We start from the raw sequence: 23,014 nt of genomic DNA on the forward strand, positions 1-23,014 counted from the left end.
GAGAGCCCCAGCAGCACCTCTGGCGAGCGGTACCACAGCGTCACCACCTGCAACCAGCACAGCCACTACCACTCGCTGGACACCACTCTTATAACACTGGCAGCCACACGACCACAAGTCCAGGGCAGAGAAGTAGGAGAGCCCCAGCAGCACCTCTGGCGAGCGGTACCACAGCGTCACCACCTGCAACCAGCACAGCCACTACCACTCGCTGGACACCACTCTTATAACACTGGCAGCCACACGACCACAAGTCCAGGGCAGAGGAGTAGGAGAGCCCCAGCAGCACCTCTGGCGAGCGGTACCACAGCGTCACCACCTGCAACCAGCACAGCCACTACCACTCGCTGGACACCACTCTTATAACACTGGCAGCCACACGACCACAAGTCCAGGGCAGAGGAGTAGGAGAGCCCCAGCAGCACCTCTGGCGAGCGGTACCACAGCGTCACCACCTGCAACCAGCACAGCCACTACCACTCGCTGGACACCACTCTTATAACACTGGCAGCCACACGACCACAAGTCCAGGGCAGAGGAGTAGGAGAGCCCCAGCAGCACCTCTGGCGAGCGGTACCACAGCGTCACCACCTGCAACCAGCACAGCCACTACCACTCGCTGGACACCACTCTTATAACACTGGCAGCCACACTGCCACAAGTCCAGGGCAGAGGAGTAGGAGAGCCCCAGCAGCACCTCTGGCGAGCGGTACCACAGCGTCACCACCTGCAACCAGCACAGCCACTACCACTCGCTGGACACCACTCTTATAACACTGGCAGCCACACGACCACAAGTCCAGGGCAGAGAAGTAGGAGAGCCCCAGCAGCACCTCTGGCGAGCGGTACCACAGCGTCACCACCTGCAACCAGCACAGCCACTACCACTCGCTGGACACCACTCTTATAACACTGGCAGCCACACGACCACAAGTCCAGGGCAGAGGAGTAGGAGAGCCCCAGCAGCACCTCTGGCGAGCGGTACCACAGCGTCACCACCAACAACCAGCACAGCCACTACCACTCGCTGGACACCACTCTTATAACACATGCAACCAGCACAGCCACTATCCCTGTGTGGCTTGTCTTAACAATAACTGACTTTCTAATGCCACACTGGACACCACTTATATCTCACCACATTACTTTATGAATAAGAGCATCTTCAAAATCAGAATCCAAGTTCAAAAACTATACTACATTCACCAGTATTACGGGCCACATAAATAAGTTTATATCATAAACTTCACAATTGTCTATATAAAAGACATTAAGCATTCTAACTTAATATGCACATGTATATACATTGATTACTAAATTAGAACAATTCTACTTAGAGAATAACTACCTTATTACCTTTCACAGGATCAGGACAAAGTTTAAAATTCATATAATAATACAAAGAAGTTTAAAGTATTTTTTTTATAAATCAGGGTAAAATATAAATTCCTAAGGAAAACTTAACCATTTTTTCTAAATATATCCCTATCCTGACTCTAGGCTCAACACCTCTGTAAACTGGAGGGTGGGGGCTATGCACCACATTATAGTTAATGCAGTGATGAATAATTGAAACACTAAAAATTTGATAAGCTTGAAATCGTAATTTCATTCTTTTTTCTTTTTTTCATTGAGGGGGAAATATATAGTTCTGTTATGCCAATTAGCCTTGGCGTGAACTGAGAAGTTGCAACATGCATTATCCAGAGTGAGTTGAGAGTTATCTTGAGGCATGAAGCACGGTGCTCCAGAGACACTAACGGGCGACGTCCCGCCCGGGGGCACTCACCACGGAGGTGAGCCGCATGTCGAAGTCGTAGGACTTGGCGAGGCCGAAGTCGGCCAGCTTCACCACCCCGGCGGCTGTCACCAGCAGGTTCTGGGGCTTCAGGTCGCGGTGCACCACGCGGTGCGAGTGCAGGAAGTCCACGCCGCTCAGGATTTGGAACATCATGTCCTGCGGGCACGACCGGGACTTACAGAAGGCAACACCCTGCATAGTTTTAAATATCTGGCCTGATTATTGGAATGACAAGGCTTTACCTGGGCACACACACAAGTTACAGAATTTCAGAAGAAACCACGCAATTTGAAAAGGGCTCAACACTACGGGTGGCGTCGGTTTACCAAAAGCAATTACTAATGCGTTGAGGGCGGATGAGTGGTTTGATTTCCGTAATTTGTTTTTAAACTGTATTTTCAGGAAAGTAAAGAGAAATAAAACCCTTTTTTTTTTTCAGAATAACTTTTAGACATTAAATGCAACCTACAGATTCTTGAAAGCATTAAAGGGACTTAATTGCTTCTTTAGCTTCATTTCCACCCCATCTAATATCATGATTACTGCTCAAATATGATAGTTATCCTATAAACTATGAGAAGACCGCATGTCAGTTCAAAATCTTGTGCTTAGAGAAGACAACGCGCTAAAAAATCCAGTCAATGTTGCTCTTGTCATGTCTCACTAACACATAAACACTCCTGACTAGGCGAGCCCATTAAATAATATATTCCCACTGTCAACTTGTTCTGGTATCAATGCACATGCATGTGAGCACTAGGAGGGCATGACTACAACTGTCGTAGTATCTAAAACACTGGCCCAATGCCAGTGCTAGACCTTGTCGAGAAAAACAGAAGCTGCATGGCTATCCATGACTCAACATTAAAAAAAAATCAGCTGTGGACTCAGCCCTCTCAACCAGAACTGGTTAAGCCTGCTCCCTCCCCACCTAACTACAGATCACTTGAATACTATTGTTAAATGAGACAATAGATGTTTTTGAAAGCATGGCAGAATCACTGGACGCCCACCTTGATGCGCGATGGGGGCAGGCCCGGCGGGGGGCAGCGCTCCAGGTAGCACGCCAGGTCCTGGTCCACGTGCTCGAAGATGAGGTACAGCGTGAGGCGCTGCTCGCTGCGCAGCTTCTCCCCGTGGCAGATGTCCAGCAACCTGCAACACAGCATACTGCAGCCTCGCTCCACGCAGCATGCACCCTGGCCGTGGGGGCAGATGTCCAGCAGCCTGCAACACAGCATACTGCAGCCTCGCTCCACGCAGCATGCACCCTGGCCGTGGGGGCAGATGTCCAGCAGCCTGCAACACAGCATACTGCAGCCTCGCTCCACGCAGAATGCACCCTGGCCGTGGGGGCAGATGTCCAGCAGCCTGCAACACAGCATACTGCAGCCTCGCTCCACGCAGCATGCACCCTGGCCGTGGGGGCAGATGTCCAGCAGCCTGCAACACAGCATACTGCAGCCTCGCTCCACGCAGCATGCACCCTGGCCGTGGGGGCAGATGTCCAGCAGCCTGCAACACAGCATACTGCAGCCTCGCTCCACGCAGCATGCACCCTGGCCGTGGGGGCAGATGTCCAGCAGCCTGCAACACAGCATACTGCAGCCTCGCTCCACGCAGCATGCACCCTGGCCGTGGGGGCAGATGTCCAGCAGCCTGCAACACAGCATACTGCAGCCTCGCTCCACGCAGCATGCACCCTGGCCGTGGGGGCAGATGTCCAGCAGCCTGCAACACAGCATACTGCAGCCTCGCTCCACGCAGCATGCACCCTGGCCGTGGGGGCAGATGTCCAGCAGCCTGCAATTTCCTTACATTTTATCATTCGACATTTCACCTTACCTGAGATACACACACAATTTATGGGACTTTAAAAGGATAATATATAATGCACTATGTCTACAAATACCTGGTAAAACAACTGAAACATTTTTTCGGGAGATTTTAACAAAAACTTTTTTTTATCAAATGGGTGATTGTTAAATATACACAACCAAAACTAAACATGATGCAACATAATACGAATTATCCTACAATTTGCAGGATCGTATTGATTTTTAAGTTGTTAAACCAAAACCTCTTCGGAGATGTTCAGTTATTTAAGAGTCTCCAACTATATTGAATATGCGACTGTGAACTGAAGCGAGGCATAGGAGAAGCAATAGTCTCATGGCGCTGCTCATGACTTCGGTCTGCTCTGTGACTGGCGGTACCGTGACACCCTGTCATGTCATGGAAGTTGCAGTATCTAATTATAAATACAATATTGCATGCATAACAATTCGTTGCAGCAAACACATATTAACGTCAGTATTAACCTCATCATTCAAAGTATGTGGCATGCCTTAAAGACTAAATAATTGTTTTCTATCCTGGCTGTTAAAAGAGGATCGCCACCTAATGTAGCAGTGTTCACTTGACGCGGTCTGTGCAACGGCAGGAGGGCACAGTACTCGTGATACACGTGTGGCACCTCGTGTCTTCCGCCGTCGCCCAACCCTCGACAGCTGCAGTGTACACAACAACTGCTCTTACTAACACCACCACTTCACAAGGCATTTCAAATTGATAAGAACGCCTCATGACTGTGTTTATTGAAATTATATATATATATATATATATATATATATATATATATATATATATATATATATATATATATATATATATATATAAAGGTAGGTAATAAAAATCGGCAAGGGAAGACGTGTGTTGTGAATGCATCGCCCGAAGAGCCGGCAACCCGCCACACGGGAGTGTAGTGCGTGTTGCGTGCTACCCGTGACAAGGCGCATGAAAAGAAGACATGCGACGGTACGGTATGTGTTGCATTAAGAAAATATAAAATAAAGCTCAGGGTCCTTTTTTCAAATTACCAATATTTATGATGAATAAAACTTTTATTGCCATTGGCTTTATTTTTTCGTGTGTGGAGTTTAAAAGTTACTTTTTTCTAATGACTAAAGAATGTTACTGCAGCAAACACATATATTTAACGGTCACAGATATTGTATAAACAAAAGTCCTAAATGTGGGGGATTATTCTCTTTAGACAGCGCTGATTTTTGTTTACGCGTTCTCTAAAAAAAGTTATCACGTATAAATTTTTTTTATGTATCAACTTATTGTAGACTTTCATGAAATGGTTACATATTCTATTTTAGTCATTTAACATTCGAAATTAAACCATAGAAAAAAAAACTGAAATCAAAAACAAACTGAAAAATTGATGATAAAATGTGTGAACAATTTAATGCGTGGCTATTGATGATACAGTGATAAGTAAATTCGAATGATTTTTGCAACGGTGAGGATGGATTTAGCGTTGAGTTTTGGTCATGCAGAAATTGCGTATGTCCAAGATATTTCATAAAGCATTCCGACAGTTGGATTTCGACAGTTGAGCGCGCCGTCGACACTTGATGACTGACTATAGACTGCAGTGTCGCTCAGGTCGCCTCTGATACACGCCGAGACCAGGTCGACGTGAACCGCACTGCTCTATGGTTTGCGACGCGCCAGGCGGAAGGATTGTCTTATTCGCTGGAAAATGTAACAGAAAGTGACTCATATCCTTGCCCATTAACAAGGCAGACGCGCGAAAGGCGAAAATGGTTCGCATAACCTTAATACACACGACATGGCGCGCAGTGGTTTACGACAGAGAGAAGGGACTTCAGAAGCGACTTTACGCGTTCATAGCAATATAATGCAGTGGCGGATGCAGGAATATATTTCGGGAGGGGTTTTAAAACAAAACAAAAAGTGAGCAACAAGTCGTTCAGGACTAGCCAGTGATGTGAAACGAGCAAATTCATGTCTCATGATGCAAATACACTTACAATACGTAACACAACACATCATTTAATGTAGAATTATTAAAAATAATGCCGAGCGTGATAAATGTTTGAAAATTGTTTCTGGGCGCGAATCACACGTAGTTTTCGCACCCACCGCTAGAATTCACTGCCGAAGCAGCTACGTCGACTATTGAAATAATTTCATTATCAGACCGAAATTTTTAACTATATAATAAAACAGCTTCGATAAAAACGAAAAAGACTGTGGACCTGATGTTTCGACTAGGAAGTTTATTAAAATACTGCAAATATTTCTAAACTTCATTGAACAGTTAATTATTAAGTTTGTCTTTGTCCTTGTGAACTTTGGTGCGCGCCATCGGTCACAGATGGCAGCACCGTGGTCGTTACACATTTCCGTTCCTCGACTTCCGCCGCATTCACGCAATTACTCCCACCGAATGCAGTACACCCAGACATTAAAAGATGTTACCCATAAAAAAAAATGTGTATTGAAAAGCCTGACGTCATCAAAAGGCTGTACTTTCTCAACACGCACGGCTGCCTCTGAAGCTAGTGTGTGACTGCAGGTGCTGTACAGCTGACCCCCACGCCTGCCACTGCGCAGATGTGCGCATCTGCAGCTGCCACGAGGCGGTGCGGTGCAGCGCCGTCCTGTCCTTGTACATCGCCAATCCCCTCAAGATTGGTTGAATGCGTGAAAACCAAAGTCATGTGATGGATACCGCACCGAGGCTGGAACTAGGAGGCAGGGGGGAGACAGACGGCGTCTCGCCGCCTCGACTGCTCCCCTCTAGCGCCCGGCCCGTGACCCCGACACATGACACACTGGGGGGGGGGGGGGGGCAGCATCCGGTCACAGCCATATGTGCGGTGACGTCATCCCCAGGGCTGTCCAAGCCCGCGCCCCGGCTCCCACGCTGCATCTGCATCTGTGAGCCGCACAGAGTAACACACATCGCTTTACAGCTTGCAACGTTTATCTTCTTTTTTTTTTCTTACGTAACACCCAATGCCTGACTGAAAAATAATTGCTTTAGCGCATGGACAAAATGACACAGAGACTTGTGCCCTTTTGACCATGCACTAAAGATTGTTAGTAATACGGATTATTATAGGACCATAAACTTGTGGTTAAAATAAGTATCAAGTTAGGAATGGTAAGATACTACATATAATGTAAAATTAATTATGCTATTTTGCAAACCAAGGTTGTGTGTGTTTTCCGTGGTTTTGAGACAAGTTTTCAATTCCCTGAGCATTTTCCCTGTTCCCAGATTTCCCCTGGTATTTATTCAACTGTGCGTATAGGCGAGTACATACGAGCCAGTGGCGGTCGCAGCTTCGAGCTGTGGGAGCGGCAGTGGTCGCAGACGGAACACCTCCCAGCTACTAGTGCTTGTGTTCCCATAATCCGGCACGTTCCTGGCTCTGGCGCCGGATTACCACTGCCGGATCAACGGACGTCTATTACATTATCGATAAACCCTAAGTTGTAGAGCAAATACGCCTGCAAGATGATGTTCGAGTGCTAAGCATGAACATCAGGACGAGCATTTCCACGCAATCACAGGTCAGAACTCGCTCCCCAGTACTCTCCACTACTCTCCAGTACTCTCAACTACTATCCACTACTATCCACTACTCTCCACTACTCTCCAGTACTCTCAACTACTCTCCAGTACTCTCAACTACTCTCAACTACTCTCCACTACTCCCGACTGCCGCTTGTGTGCGCGCTGTCAAACAGTTAATTTTCGATCTTGGCTAACAATTAGACGTTTTTAGCTGAAGTTCGATTCATTGTCTTGTAACAAGTCACAATCGCGCCCGGCTAAGACAACGACTATTCCTTCCACATACCAACACACACAAACTAACCCGCCAACTGTTGCAAGTAGTGGGGTGTAAAGTTCGGTCCAATGCTGTTGACTCGAAAACTGTTTATAGTGATTCTAAAATTAAAGAGTTTAATTGAATTTGGATTTTTATTCTTCTCACATTGTCCTGTACAAGATGGGCCCGAACGTAAACCACTCACTGTCCTGTGCCTTCGCGACTGTCGTCTTGGTACGAAAAAAAAGGGGGGGGGGAACTGAGTCCCTGTGGACTAACAGACCACCCGGGACTTGGCCGCACGTCTGGGGCATAGACCTCGCCGACCAATCACAACGAGGGCACAACAGTACACAGATTTCCTAACTCTCGCAACGAGATTTTTCCTACAAAAAAAATGTAACATGGAAAACCACATTGTTGCATCACTTCTGGGCGGTGCATTGTTTAGCTCTTCTGCTCCGTCAACTCGCCCCCGCCTACCGGCTGTGCAGGTGTTTAGGCTAGGGCCACACTTGTCGCAAGTGCGGCCCTAGCCTTAGACCGGAGGCCCGCGCGCCTGTAGTAACATTTCCCTGACTAATTTTCCTTTTTAAATAATTGTTTCCTTAATTAGCAATATTCTGAAAGAAATAAAAAATACGTGAAGTTTAGTTTTTCAAAAATCACAAGATTAAAAAATAACTAAATTACGAATTCGCCTTTAAAATACCTACATGAGAGCTTCATTTAATAATGTATAAATTGCAGTTATGCATCATCCTTGGTGCAAAATTATTATTATGTTATTCAAATCAAAGACTAACGGATCATCTGCATATTTAAGCTCGTTCGAGGCATGAGAGAGATGTTTAATAAAAAAGTAAAGATTTAACTGCCACACTGTTAACATTTAGGGTGACTGTCTAACATCTGGTGAACCATTTTTAAAGTAATTTTGATAACCATATAGTATTTTTATTTAAACAAAGATAATTTTTAAATACCTAGCACCGAAATTAAACTTGAGGAAATATGATTCAGTTGGCACGACAGTACAAAGAAGGTGTGCGGTGACAGTCGCGAGCTAGACAAGGCCGGTGACCTTGAGCTGCCGGGTGCCGGACTAGCTCCGCCCACGCGGGCACAGTTCCCACGGCTCTCGCGCCGCATCAATGGCGCTGTTGTGCTTACCCCCTCCCCCAACCCCCTCCGCCTGTGACGTCACCGCTGGTGCGCGCGCAGCCGCTCGCAACCGCCGCGGCGCAACACGTGATGGCGAAACCTTTCAACGCATCGATATATCGCAAGAGTTTTGCGATACCGATAAAATATACCTGAAAATATCGATATTTACGATATATCGGTCTATTATAATATACACACTTTTCCCCATGCTAGACTTATTACCAAATGATCAGGCTATGTATGATATACCTCAGCTGAGCCAGACACACGGCCACTGCCCTTGTCCTGTCGCCTGCCGCTGCACTGCACGCTTCAACTCACCAGCCTGTGAGACTCCAATATTACCCCTTCATGTGTTCTTTCCAATGCCTTCGGTCTACCATTGTATAACTATTTATGCCAAATCTATTTACATGTTTTAATAATTTTTTTTTACCTTAAAAAAATTATATTTTAGTCAAATCCATACTATCGGAACAAAAAATATATTTCAAAAAATATCGGCACTAAAAAATCGATTTCAAAATGTCGATATTTGGAAGGTGAAATATTGATATTTCCGATATCTCGACATATCGTCGCAGCAGCTCGGGAGAAGCAGCATCGCCACGGCCCTGTTTCCCTGGCACGAGCCCCATCTGGACTCCTCGACAGTCGCCGTGCATTACCATGAGTTTCTCTTTTGTTTAATTACATGCGAAAGTAATTTAAACATTTACAACAAATGGTGGTCACAGATACAACACGCACGTTGGTTACATATATTTGTATTCAGCACAGTGCGTCTAAAAATAAAAATTAAAATTAAAAAAAAAAGATTAATAAAAACGTGTAGGCGTCACTTGTACAAAACTAAACGCCACAGTCCCCCGCCTGCACCAGCAGCCCCGCTGCCTGCCAGGCTACCAGCGACACCTGCATCGTGCAGTGAGTAGTTCATGTTCTCAACAGAGAGCGCGCGCGGTTCGTTTATTGCGTCTTCGAATTCTGCCACTGCACTCTGGTAGCAAAACCCCTTATGAAAATTCACCATTATTAATTGGTGGAACTGGAACTTGCATTTATTGCACTTCTGGCACTCTGCTCTGTTGAAATCACACACACACATATATGTGTGTGTGTGTATATATATAGGGCCGGTGCAAGGTAAATTAACGCCCTAGGCGAAAAACCTTTATTGCCCCCCCCCCCCCCACGACCAGACTCCCCAAAAAAAAAATTCCCCTGCCTCAAAATACATCACGTAAGCCTAAGATTTTGTCAACAATCAAATGTAAGCAGGCTTGTGTTTTTTTTGCACTGTTTTACTTTTTACAAATAATAAACAGGTCACTGTGGACTTTAAATAATTACTTATATCAATATAAACATTCCAAACTGTTACAAAAATCCATTTTCATCTAGTTTCAATAATCGTTCAACAAATGATATCAGCTGTTGTGTCGTGCTGCGCCGCCCCCAGCTACTTGGCGCCCTAGGCGGTTGCCTAGTTCGCCTAAATGGACGCGCCGGCCCTATATATATATATATATATATATATATATATATATATATATATATATATATGTGTGTGTGTGTGTGTGTGTGTGTGTGTGTGTGTGTAATTTAAATAAAATTTAAGAACTTAAGATGTACCATTTACCAACATAAATAAATGTTGAAACCATTAATTAAATCATGCCCACACGCAAGCAGGTGAACAGGCACGTGAGCAACTCACCGGACGATGTTGGGGTGCTCGTACTGGTCCAGCTGCTTCAGCATGGCGATCTCCCGCATGGTGGAGGTGGGAATGCCCTCCTCTGTGAAGGGCACCCGCACCTTCTTCATGGCGACCACGGCGTCGCTCGCCACGTTCCTGGCCTTGTACACCGTGCCGTAGGCGCCTGCAACACCCGCCACACTCGCTCGCCGTCATCCCTGTGCTACTCGGCACAAAAGAAAACAACTTGTTTTTACACTAACTCGTAAAGAAAAAAAATTGGTTGTCTGTAAAGTCGGTTTACGGACAATAGTTTAACGTGACAACGTCATAACAAAACATTGATGAAATGATTGATCCAGAAGAAAAGGAAATATCATATTCGGCCTGAGACTGAGTCGTAATAGGTTTTTGCAACCAAACCATTTAGGCATTAAAAATATTATATTCTTTGAGGAAGAACACCATTGTTGGTTCAAAACGTATTTGAATATTCAACATTACTTTTAAGTAACCGTACCGATTGTGCTGACAAAGGGTATACGATCGTTAAATTACATAATATTAATAATTCAAACGACGAAAATATGATTGAAAAGTCAAATCGATGGTCGTTCCAATCGAGTGGAAGAGAGATGCCACGCATGCGAACAATGAGCAAACAGGAACATCCGTAGTGGGACACTTTTTCGTGCGTGCAGCTGGCGTTCATCGATTTATTAGACGTTGTCACGTCAAAAGTTTATCACACCAAAATATTCAATACAGAAGGATTACTTGAGAACCGGCCTCAATCCGCCAGCAGCGACCGGCAGTGCAGCAGTCGAGGGAACACGCGGTCTGGAAGCAACCCCAGGGTTAAGGTTTCCCTTCTCCTCCTGTAAGGGGTTCTCCACGGCGCACGGGTCATGTCCGGCCGCCAGCCTTGCGCTCGCTGGCCCGCCGGGTGGAGACTTCGACGCACGCTTCGTGCAGTAACTTTCCTTCACCTGTCGTAATGTTACGAACGAGAGCAAGGCCGCGACACGTGCAGGTGCAGCGCTGGCTGGCGGCTGCCGCAACACGATGTGCGCCGCGCGCGCCTGGAAGATAACAAGGATTGTCGCTTTCCCCCCCCCCCCTCCTTACCACCACTCCCCGCGCGGCGCCCTGCCTTTGACACGTAACTGAAACCTGACAGCTGTGGAGTTACGCGAGCCGCCGACACGTGTTTCGAGAAATTTCTGCCGTCGGGTCGGCGCGGAATGACGAGACTGGCCCCGGCCGCGCTCGCAAGTTCTGGAAATTCCGGCTGATAGATATAACGAGGACGGCGGCCTCGAGAGAGTGAGTCGGAGTTCAGAGAGAGAGTTCAGGCGGGAGTTTTCCCGCTGCGGAGTTTCCAGGGCGATAGTGCCGCGGGTGCGGCGGAGTGGCGAAGTCCTTGGACGAAGGTTCCAGGGCGAAGAGTTCAGTTCCGGGCGATAGTTTCGCGGGCGCGGCGGAGTCCCGAGCGAAGTTGCGAGCGAGGCGTCGAGCGGATCCTCGGCGAAGGCAAGTGCGTCGGCGGCGACGGAGTGCCGCGGCGGAGACCCACGAGGGGTGCTGCGGCGAGAGTTGCGCCAGAGGTGCGGCCCAACGAGGTGTGTGGAACGAGTGACTGCGGAATAGACATTTCTTTAAGCGTAATTAATCATTTGCCATTTTAGAAGATTATTTGTAAGTGACATAAGTAGTGGCAATAAATAAAACTGTGTAATTAAATCTTTAATTGGGCTATCCTTTACGAACCCGCGGTAAATCGTAACAATATCTTAAAGACAATGAGTTCTAAACTCTTGCTTAAATTTGAAAAGTTTTTTTTTTTTTTGGAATAGCATAGCTTATGAATTATTTTTTTAATTTCCCTCCAATTGCAATCATTATTTTTCCAACCAAGAAACAAATACGTACTCTTGCTCCACGCCAGGAGTACGTGTGTTGTGTCCCAGAGCCCGGCTGCCTGGCTGTTCGCGTGCCTGAGCCTTGAGCCTCGAGCGGATTGGGCCGCGGTGTGGCTGTGCCGTTTGGGATCTTCTTTTTATCCCCAATACAAAAATATATTTACATAGTTTGAGGTTATTTCGTGCACGAAAGTGAAAGTACCCGAGGCGACAGAAAGCGAGTGCAGTGTAAATAATGATTATTTTGTGAACATATGCTAGACCGTTATATGCTTCAGGGTTGAATGAGTGGTGTTGGTGTGACGGAGTGAAGTGGCACTCACCGTTCCCGATGACGGCGAGCTCCTCGTAGTCGCCGTGGTCTCTGAAGTGCAGGGGCGGACCCGCCACGCCCGCCGCGGCGCCCAGCTGCGAGTGCATGGCTACTGCATCAGAGCTGCTACTGCATGGCTACTGCATCCCGCCTGCAGGCCTGCAAGCCTGCAACAAGGCCCGGTCTCCACACTTACCCTTCGTGTGTTTCTGTGTGTGCAACTAGCTCTTCATTTATTTTGTGTTTGCTACCATGTGTTACTTTTGTACTTTAATAAATATGTTGAGTTTATTTCTAATTTACTTCTAAGTGAGTTGTGTGCAAGTCTGGCACGCAACAAAACAGAGATATGGGGTGTGTAATGTGCGCATGCGGAATATCGGCGCACAGACTGTTGGTGGTCATGTCTGCTGTTGCGCGAGGTGGCCGATAGCAGCGCGAGGTGGCCGATAGCAGCGCGAGGTGGCCGACAGCAGCGCTGGGAGCGCCGAGAAGAGGAACTACAGCTGGAAGGAGGCCGGCGATGAAGGAAGTGGAGGAACTGGCAAGAGAGAACCTCTTGGCACGGCCGGGAATAATGAAGAAAGACGAACGAGTGCATTCTTGTTGGTCTGGTCGGCTTGCTATCATCTTTAAAATGGAATAGAAAACAATGACTATTTTGTAACTGATTGTAATTATGGTGTTGTTATTAGTGTTTTGGGCCTTTAAGTTAAGTAATCCAGCCTGAAATGTTAGTATTACACATTGTTATTTAATCAGGGTAGCCTATTGTTTATTTTTGCGCTTAGCTGGGCTTTAAATAAGACAGGGATTGAAGTTAAGGAGGGTTGTGGATATAAAAGTACAATTGCTGGTGTTAAGGATTTTTGGTGGAATATAATCCAAGTGGTGTTCAAATCAATTTTAAGAAAATTATAAATTTTGTTTACGTAAACAAGAATTTTATTTTCATAACTACTCAACTGTCATTACTTTTCTCTTTGTTTTATGGTACATTCAACCTTACGAATACATCGACAGCAGGGCCCTGAGAAGGGAAGCGACACTGCATGTAGTGTATTTGCGACACACAACCACCCCACGCCTGTGATGGTCGTCAAGCGAATCCAAGTGAAACATCACACTCCAGTGATTCACTTGCACAATAAAACTGAACAATTAAGTACACAATGAAGATAAAAAATAATAAGATTTAAATGTTATTATATATACATATTCGTTCAAAATATTTCAAGATATAATACTCAAGATGAAATATAAATCGATATAGTATTGAAATTATTTTTTTTTAAATCTTATTAATGGAAATAAAGATACAGTTCACATAATAATCAAGGGTCTTATGTAAAAAAAACACTTAATGAAGGGGGTTACTGTTTCTCCCATAAAATCGAGGTTTTTAATCTCTGGAAAATTAGCCCTAGCTGAATTTCTATAAAGCTGTAGAATGAACGTGGTCTAGTGACGTATTAAAAGTTTACCGCCTCAAACCTGTGCTATATGGTAGCTCTACTTGCAGCGCTCCACAATCACAGTTCTGCCGAAGCAGAAACTGCGGTGTCTTCGTAGTAAACCATTAAAAAAAGTTTGGGCTGGCGAACAAACATCTGTCTAGATAGGTCAAAATTCGCTGATAAATTGCTTCAATAAGCATTGTAAGTAGATGCAAAAGCGAGCTTGATTTTTATCACATTACACCAGAATAACAATACTTCCTTTTATTCAGAGGATGTTTTAGTTCAGTGGCATATACACTTTAAATGGTGTTTGCATGGTTCTTTTCTAAATGAAGAAAGCGGAGAGATAACCATGCCAGCTATGGGGATGGTGGAGGTTGGATTTTCTTTAATTATTTCAGAAAATTGCAACATATGTAAAAAAATTTAATTAATAGGGTAACTTGATATTCTGGTCAGGAAAAGTCAGAGAAATGTTATAACAGATCCGTGTGAACAATCTTGGAGTAGTGAATGGTCAGTCTCTGAGCTAGTGATCACCGGGAATGGATGCAATTACTGTAAGACATTTTTGGCAATGCCGCAAAATATGCTGTAAGTAACCTGTACAATAGTGTGTGAACAATTCATAGTAAAAGTATGTTACCTGCAGTTCCTATACAAACAAATGTATGAGTGATACCAAGGATGCAGGGTAACGAGTGTAGTCCCGGAACAGTTGGCGAGCCTGGAAGCCCTGCAGTGTAAGCAACAACCAGCCCCAGGCGCTGCGGCGGAAACTGTCCTCACAAGTGCTCGGCAGTATCACAGACTGTCGCGACTCACGGGAATGCTCCTACACGAGGTAGAGGTGGGTCGAAAAGTATCAACCTGATACTTTGTCACTGATACGCGCCTGTATCAGGAACGGCAAACGAGTACACTTGAAAAGTATCAGAGACTTTAGTATCAGTTCAGAATTCACCTGGAACAACACCACGGCCAATGAGCGCAGTACCCGATCGCAGATGACTGTCACTTGGGCGGAGCTTGTGAAAGGGGAGGGAGCAGGAACGACGAATAAGGGATAAAGAAGGGAAAGAATGTAGGGGAGGAAGCGCAGGGGAAGGCGTTGAAGCCTTGAAGGAGAGGCGCAAAGCGATATTGTTACAAGCAGGGTTGCCACTCATGGGTTTTTCCACCCAGATCTGGGTTTTTCCAATGGTGTTTGGGTTTCTGGGTTTTTAAATAATGAATTCCAACAATTCTAGGTTTTTTATAATTTTAATTATTTTTATACCTAAAACAATAATAAAGGTAGTAGCTACTGTATCTGTTTGATAAATGCAAACAAGTCTGTGTGTTTCACACACAAAAAATACATATAAACACAAAACTAGTTTTCAAGAAGCTAAGTCGAATATTAAATTAGACACATTCATCAAAGAGGCTTGCAGAACACAAAACCAATGCAACAATTAACCTTCAAACCAATCTTGTAGAATCAGACTCTGAATAAAGACTAACGTACATGATGCAGTTTTATAAAAACAATTACCGGTTTAAAGAATGCAGTGATGGTGTTTGTTTTGTCATGTATATATTTGTAGGTTTTTTTATGATATGTGCTGGTCCAAGAATTACTTATACAGCCATTTTGCTGCAGTGTAATTTTCTTGTATTGGTTGTATTTAACCGTTTTCAGTCTTGTAAGGTAATTAATTGTTTTATATTAAAACCAGTTATGTTTATATTTTTGAATTAGTACGCAAACATTTTCAACGATAGCATTTTAGACGCATCTGGGTTTTTTACCCATGTGTCTGGGTTTTTTTGTAGGTTATCTAGGTTTTTCATGAATATCAGAGTGGCAGCCCTGGTTACAAGTCGTTTTGTTTATTGTCCTACTTCAAAGTACGCTCAGTGCGCAGTGCGTGCACCGTCTCGTTCAATAATAAAACTAATGAAATTTTAATATTAAAAAGTACATTAATACAAGATATAATATTTATATTTGTGCACCTAACAGCTATGAAAATGCAAATAAATTCTCAGTTGACACTAATAACAGATGTAATCAACATATGGACTTTCTTTTTTAGAAAACAATTAGTAACTAGTGTTTTTATACATTAAAAATTCACGATTTTATCAAAAATAAAAAATAAAAAACAGATAGGTACATTAGTGAGCATACTATATCAATGTTTTTTCAAATGTTTCTTCAGATTAGTCGATGATTTATAACTCAGTTTTTGTTTACACAAATTACAATTAGCAAACTCATTATTTTCCGTGAAAAAATTCCACACAAATGAAGTCTTTTTCGTGCACTTATCCATTCCTTATTTCACTATAAAGATACTAACTACAAAGCATGACAGCCCGCAACATGGTGATACACGGCCAGGACGAACAGTGAATGTTGAACTGATTGATACTGGTTGTATCAGGCGGGCATGAGAGTATCAGAGGTAGAGAATTACCAGGCGTGATAAATAATGTATCAGATTTTCCTTCCGGTCGCACGGTCTGCGTACGCGGAGCTTTGTTGCCTCCTGGGACCGTATGATACAGAAGTATCAGAGACTTGTAACATGGTACAATGCTGTATCAGTATCAGGTTGGAACAGATACCGAAAATTGCTGTAACAACCCACCTCTAACACGAGGTAGTACGAGACTCCAAGCAACGACACGGCAACACAAGACCACGTGTCGCCGCTGGCAGGAAGCGCGGACAGGCCGGCCAATGAATGGCCCGACAGACCGCGGAAACAGCTTATCTTATCACGCAGCCGCCATTTACAGAAAAAAGAAGGTGCGGATGTGCGTGTGTGATATCGGAGCACACCCGGGCCGCAGATTACCTCCAGCTCCGGAACACACACGGCGGAAGGCTACAAGGTTCCGCCCAGTTACATGGTGTCTCCTCGTGAACACCGCTCAACGTGTCCGAACACAGTTGAAATTCTTCAAGTATTGAGATTGCTTATTCATCGGTAGAGACCCGCGAAATTCGCGGTTTCGATGGCCTTCAGGATAGACTGCACATACCCCTGTACACTCGGGCAAACAACGCAAGTTCATTGGCTGCCGACTTGTAAGTCGTCTCAGCTGGTTTGTCTGTGATTCAACCCTTCTTTGGTTGAGGGTATATAACTGGTTCAGATTCGTCCAGATGAGCAGTAAGCCAATAGCAAAATTATCTAAGAGGTATATGTGTTTGAATTCGAGCCTATCACCAGTAGCGGATCCAGAGGTGAGGCAATGGGGCTCAACCCCCCTCCAAAAGCATCTGGGTCCACTATTGTTTTAGTGTTTGCCTTGATAGCCTCAGCTGGGTCAAGCCCCTCCCAAACCAAAATCCTAGATCCGCCACTGCCTATCACCGAATGAATCCGCGAATTTTGCAGGTCTCTACTCATCGGTTTACATTTATATACAAAAGTAATGTTAGAAACGATGTAGGCTAGTTATACATGAAAAGGTTAATTTCCGATATTATTATCCGTGCTCGTTGCCAACGTAACACACTAGCAACGACTCATCGAATTATTCAATCAGATGCATAAGCTATTATCAAGCAAACAAACCAGTAAAAAATAATACTTTATTTTGGTAGAAACATATTTTGTGGTGTGGCAAACCAGAAATTTGGCATATCCTACAAATTTATAAATAGAACATGAATTTTATTACAAAACCGCATTCCAGCACAGTTGTGCGTGAAAACTTTGTACCATCACCTGTGTTTCGCGGTTGGCTGGGATATCAGATACAGTGGTACATGTCTGCTGTCAGCCACCAATCACAGCCATCCAGCATCCTGAGTGGCCCGGCCAAACAGGGCACAGACGGCAGCCAATCACAAGGAACAATCGCTAGTTCAGGCATACCTTATCGCAGTCTAATGAGCTATCAGGATTTTTTCGCGAAAAACACATGCCCCTACTTACGCATTATTTCTCACTATCAGTGTAGATATGTTAGTAGTATGTACATTATGAAAGCTACTATCTGGCGGGTAGACGCAAAACTACTTCAAAAAACCAGGTTTTAGTCTCGGTAATTAGAGTTTCTACCCTCAAAGCGTTCGGTCTTTGGGGGGGGGGGGGGGGAGACGAGAACATAGCAGCAGCTCTATTGTCTGACCGTCTGCCGCTTTTAACTTGTAACTACCTCCATTACAATAAAAAATATTAAATTAGCTTGAAACGAAGACAAGAGTATTATGTTAACGTGTCTGTCACGAAAATAAATAATTACACAAACTGAACTTGTTACTGGTCTGTCGCCAGAATGACTAATTGGCCAATGAGAAATGTGCTTGTAATATTTAATCATATGGAGATCAGAAATGTTTCGTTATCAATATACGCTTGCTATAACCGCTTTGTGATTGATATCAATATACAACTGTACCCACCCATGTTCGCAACATCGCAAATACCTGCGCCAAATACCAAACGCACTGCCCAACTAAGAAAAGTCAGTGAAAGGAAAAAGAACCTTAATTTTTTAAATATATATATATATTTTTTTTACTTGGCTCTCTTAAAAAACACAAACTTTCACAGTGAAGTTGGCAGCTTTCCGTCAGCCTCAGAGTCGCGTTGCGCTCTCTCACTTCGACAAACAAACCAGACAAATGCACCGAGACAGGGTTGCGACGAAGTGGACGTGCGGGACGGGGCATGACAGGACGGGACAGGACGGGACGGGACAGGACGGGACAGGACGGGACAGGACGAGACAGGACAGGACAGGACAGGACGAGACAGGACAGGACAGGACAGGACAGGACGAGACAGGACAGGACGAGACAGGACAGGACAGTACAGGACAGGACAGGACAGGACGGGACAGGACGAGACAGGACAGGACAGGACAGGACAGGACGGGACAGGACAGGACAGGACGGGACAGGACGAGACAGGACAGGACAGGACAGGACGAGACAGGACAGGACAGGACGAGACAGGACAGGACAGGACAGGACGAGACAGGACAGGACAGGACAGGACGAGACAGGACAGGACAGGACGAGACAGGACAGGACAGGACAGGACGAGACAGGACAGGACAGGACAGGACGAGACAGGACAGGACAGGACGAGACAGGACAGGACAGGACGGGACAGGACAGGACAGGACAGGACAGGACGGGACAGGACAGGACAGGACAGGACAGGACAGGACAGGACAGGACGGGACAGGCCGCGCGCCTAGAGGTGGCTGAACTGACCAGCAACAAGGCACATCCACCACGGGACATTGTCCAGCGTGAGAGAGGATTGTTAAGGTGACGTCGAGGCGTGCGGCACGGCAGTAGCTTCACAACCGGGAATTACTGGTGCTTTTGATATATAAATAGAACTGGCAATTTAAAATCGATTCCCGGTTGTTTCGGAACTGCCGGGACTCGGCATCGACAGCCGAGGTTCCTCTCACTGGCAGCTCTCTGGCGAGGCGAGTGAGCGAGTGAGCGAGTGAGCGAGTGAGCGAGTAGCGCTCCTCGGTGCCAGAGCTCTTCTGTTAGGTTTGTTATGATAGGGAGACATGTTACTTTTAGTTTATAATGATGTGATTTTGCATGCAATAAAACGACTATTTGTTTGAATGAATTTTTTTTTCCAACGATAAGGAACGAGAGAAAGGCTGAGAATAAAGTTATTTGTTCACGTTAGTCCATACATTTGGCAATTAAAAATTGTATTGTTATCTTTTTGTCACTAAAACATTTTTAATCGTACAAAACTAGCTACTGCTATTTCAATCACCGACTGCTAAACCATTAATAAAAAAACATTCCTAATATCGGAAGTACCGGGAATTCTCGGTTTCGTTTAAGACTAGTGCCGAAATTCCCGGTCTTATAAATCGATCAGGGTTCCGAACACCCTACATGCCGGCTATCCCACAAGCCGCAGCTCTGCACTGGACACATGACACATGCACACAGCTAGCGTGGCTGGCCTGGTCCCGGTGTGCACCCCTCATAATTTACAAGTCTTATACTACCTACTGTAGCTCTTACCATGGCGCGACTTTCGGTCAATTCTTATACAATTTTGTGTTTCATGCATGGTCCATAGACCCCAAAACCATCGTCAACCCATATTATCTTATCTTATAATTTTATCTAAAACCTTTGTCTGAAACAATTTTTATTTAGACGAACTATTGAAAAAATAAGAGGCAGAATTAATAAAAATTCCAAACTCCCTTAGTAATGACACTATGAATTCCGTAAAATGTTTGTAAATCTTAAAATCATTGTTTCAGGGGGTTGAAAAAATAAAGGGGTAAAATTAAAAAAAAACGTGCATTGTTCATTTGCCATTGTTTTAGATCAATAGTCCAGACGTAAACGTAAACGAGCATGCATTCAAACGCACTCGATATGCGCACTCGTTCTCGTGCTCGCACTCGACTATATGGAACAACACACTCGTGACGTCTCTTCCGAGAGCGAGTACGTGAGCACGCATGTTTACCTGTTTGGAACACAGCCTGAGTGAGCGGTTACCTGATCGCAGAAGGTGCACAGACCAGCTGCAGCGCTGCAGTCTTCAGGCAACTCCTCGCTGATTGGCCCACGTGGGAGCGCCACTGTCGCCACTCAACAGAACACCGGGAATCAACTTGTGGCGGAAAACGTTACAAATAAGATAAACAAAGAAATATAAACCGACTTTGATATCTTGGATTCAACAATTTACACTTATTTCGAAACCCGATTCTGTGCAAATGATTGCGACGATAAAGCGCTAACAATGCAACAGCCACCGCCGGATTATTGCGAGAACGGGCAGGAAAACCGCTAACTAAATGAAATGTTCACGAGCGAGGATTCGGAAGCGTCCAGCTCGGCTAAGGGCTGCATTAGGCTAGCAGTCGGACGGCCGCGCCTACCCGGAGGGCCTAACTGCGCCCACTGCACCAGTAGCGCACGTGTCCCGCCGCGCTGAAGGGCCGGCGACAACTGACTGCTGACTGGCGGAGCCGGCAGACTGGAGGGGGGAGAGGGGAGGCACGCTGTTGCCATGCGCCAGCTGCCACCTCCCCTCAACCACCCCTCCCCGCGCGAATCCTCGCTGCTACCAGCGGCATTCCAACAGTCGCGGCGACCGGTGGCTGCGTGGTTTCTCTCGGAATGCCGTGCGAGGTGCACGATCGGGAAAAAATAACTGCAAGGGGTAGAATAAACAAGGGTTCAGGACAGAAAATAATAATAACTCCCTTCGTAGGCACGTCGAATTCGTTCAAATATTTTGTAAATCAAATAATATTTATCTGAAACAATTTTTGGTGAGACGAGCCATTGGTTCAGGGGGTAGGAAAAAAAAAGGGTAGAATTTTTTTTAAAAAAGTCTTAATATCCGTACCATGAACACTATCAAATTCGTTCTAATTTACTGTAAAACCTTGAATATTTATATACAACTTTTATCTGAAATATTTTGTTATACGACCTACCATGACTGTAAGGGGTGGAATAAACAGGGGTTGATTAAAAAAATAATATTACTTCCTTAGTAGGCACACTATCAAATCCGTTCAAATTGTTTGTAAATCTTATAATTTTTTATCTAAAACTGTTGTATGTTTCATAAAACAAACCATTATCGCAAGTGGTTGAAAAACCCTGGGGTTGGAATGAGAAAATAAATAAAACTCCTCTACCCGGTACTCTGTCGAATCCATTCTTATTTTGTTTAACTGTATAAATATTGACTACAACAACTATTAAAATATGTTTTTTGTTAATCCAACCATTACTGCAAGGGGTGGAAGTAACAAGGTTTGAAAGTAAAAAAAATCAATCATTACTTTTTTTAATATATATATTTATACTATCATATCCGTAATAATTTATTGTATGAATCCTAAACTTCATCTAAAACATTGGCTGACACAATTTTTGATGAAACGAATTACTACCGTAAAACATGGGATGAAATTAAAAAAATAAATCAAAACTTTGTTGGTATCAAATAATAGTTTGAATTTATTTCAAACCAACTAAATGTCTTAGACCTTGGTACAAAGCAAATTTTTATACGACCACGTTATTAGTGCAAGGGATGAAAAATAGTGTTTGAAGGTCAAAAACATTAAATAATTACCTTAGTTGCCATATCATGTGAAATTCGTTGTAAGTTAATCAATTATGTGTTCTGAGCTATTCAATGTTGGATACATTGAGTTAGAAATATTCGTAATATTTCCACTGCATGGAAAATGTAATATTTAAGAGCATAAATGTTATACACGTACATTAAGTTCTTAAAATGTTCCAGACGTTTGTGTCGATATTTGCTGGGAATATTAACCGTATTACAATTAAGATTATTATTTATTTTTCAACAAGGAACAATCAAAACACTGTGTTAAAATGTTTTATATTTTGTTTCAATTAGGCTATTAAACATTCATAGCCGCAAAGTCAAAGTTAGTTTTCTATTGCAAAAAATACGCAAGAGCAAAAGCAAAGCACACACAATAGATTGTTTTGCAGCCATGCTTTTTCATTGCTACCAAAATAATTCATCATTGTCAAATATTATAACAAAGTATAATATTTTATCATTATAATCAATACGTCACTCCTTTCAGGGCGTCACCTACCCAGGCACCCATACGGTGCGCAGAGCTTCAGGAAAAACACCGCGATTTGATAACTACAAGATATCCGAGTGGGGTCTGTTTATGAAAAGCACTTAACAATTCGCTGAGGACCGAGAGGAATTTTTGATTCTGGATTAAGTTTTTTTTTTAAACTGTATTTCTAGAAAAGTTAAAAATGCTAAAAGGCGTGTTTTCAGAGTAATTTTGAGGTGTAAAACAACCGATACATATTCTTACCTTACACTTTTACTTTCATTTCTCCGCCATGTAATGTTACGGTCACCGCTGAAGACCGCGCGCCAGTCCAGAGGAGACACCGCGCTAGAAGCACCAGCGAGCGTCGCGCTTATCATCCCGCCTCACTAGGACTGGCCCC

The 23,014-nt window shown here is 44.3% G+C and overlaps 1 protein-coding gene across 3 annotated transcripts in view; it reads right to left on the reverse strand.

The window, feature by feature from the left end:
* LOC134535142 (cyclin-dependent kinase 4) overlaps positions 1 to 23,014 on the reverse strand; it is a 72,183-nt gene that overhangs the window by 4,165 nt on the left and 45,004 nt on the right. For 2 of the 3 annotated variants that reach the window (XM_063374095.1, XM_063374093.1), the window contains exons 2-5: positions 12,576 to 12,732; positions 10,349 to 10,514; positions 2,815 to 2,956; positions 1,790 to 1,957 (exon numbers count right to left, since the gene is read on the reverse strand). In XM_063374095.1, the coding sequence (XP_063230165.1) occupies positions 1,790 to 1,957; positions 2,815 to 2,956; positions 10,349 to 10,514; positions 12,576 to 12,672 (573 nt within the window). In that variant the 5' untranslated portion in view covers positions 12,673 to 12,732. Of the gene's footprint in view, positions 1 to 1,789; positions 1,958 to 2,814; positions 2,957 to 10,348; positions 10,515 to 12,575; positions 12,733 to 20,536; positions 21,006 to 23,014 lie in introns of those variants that run through there. The other variant, XM_063374094.1, reaches the window with a different exon arrangement.

This window comes from Bacillus rossius, chromosome 8 (genome assembly GCF_032445375.1).
Source record: "Bacillus rossius redtenbacheri isolate Brsri chromosome 8, Brsri_v3, whole genome shotgun sequence".
NCBI lineage: Eukaryota > Metazoa > Arthropoda > Insecta > Phasmatodea > Bacillidae > Bacillus > Bacillus rossius.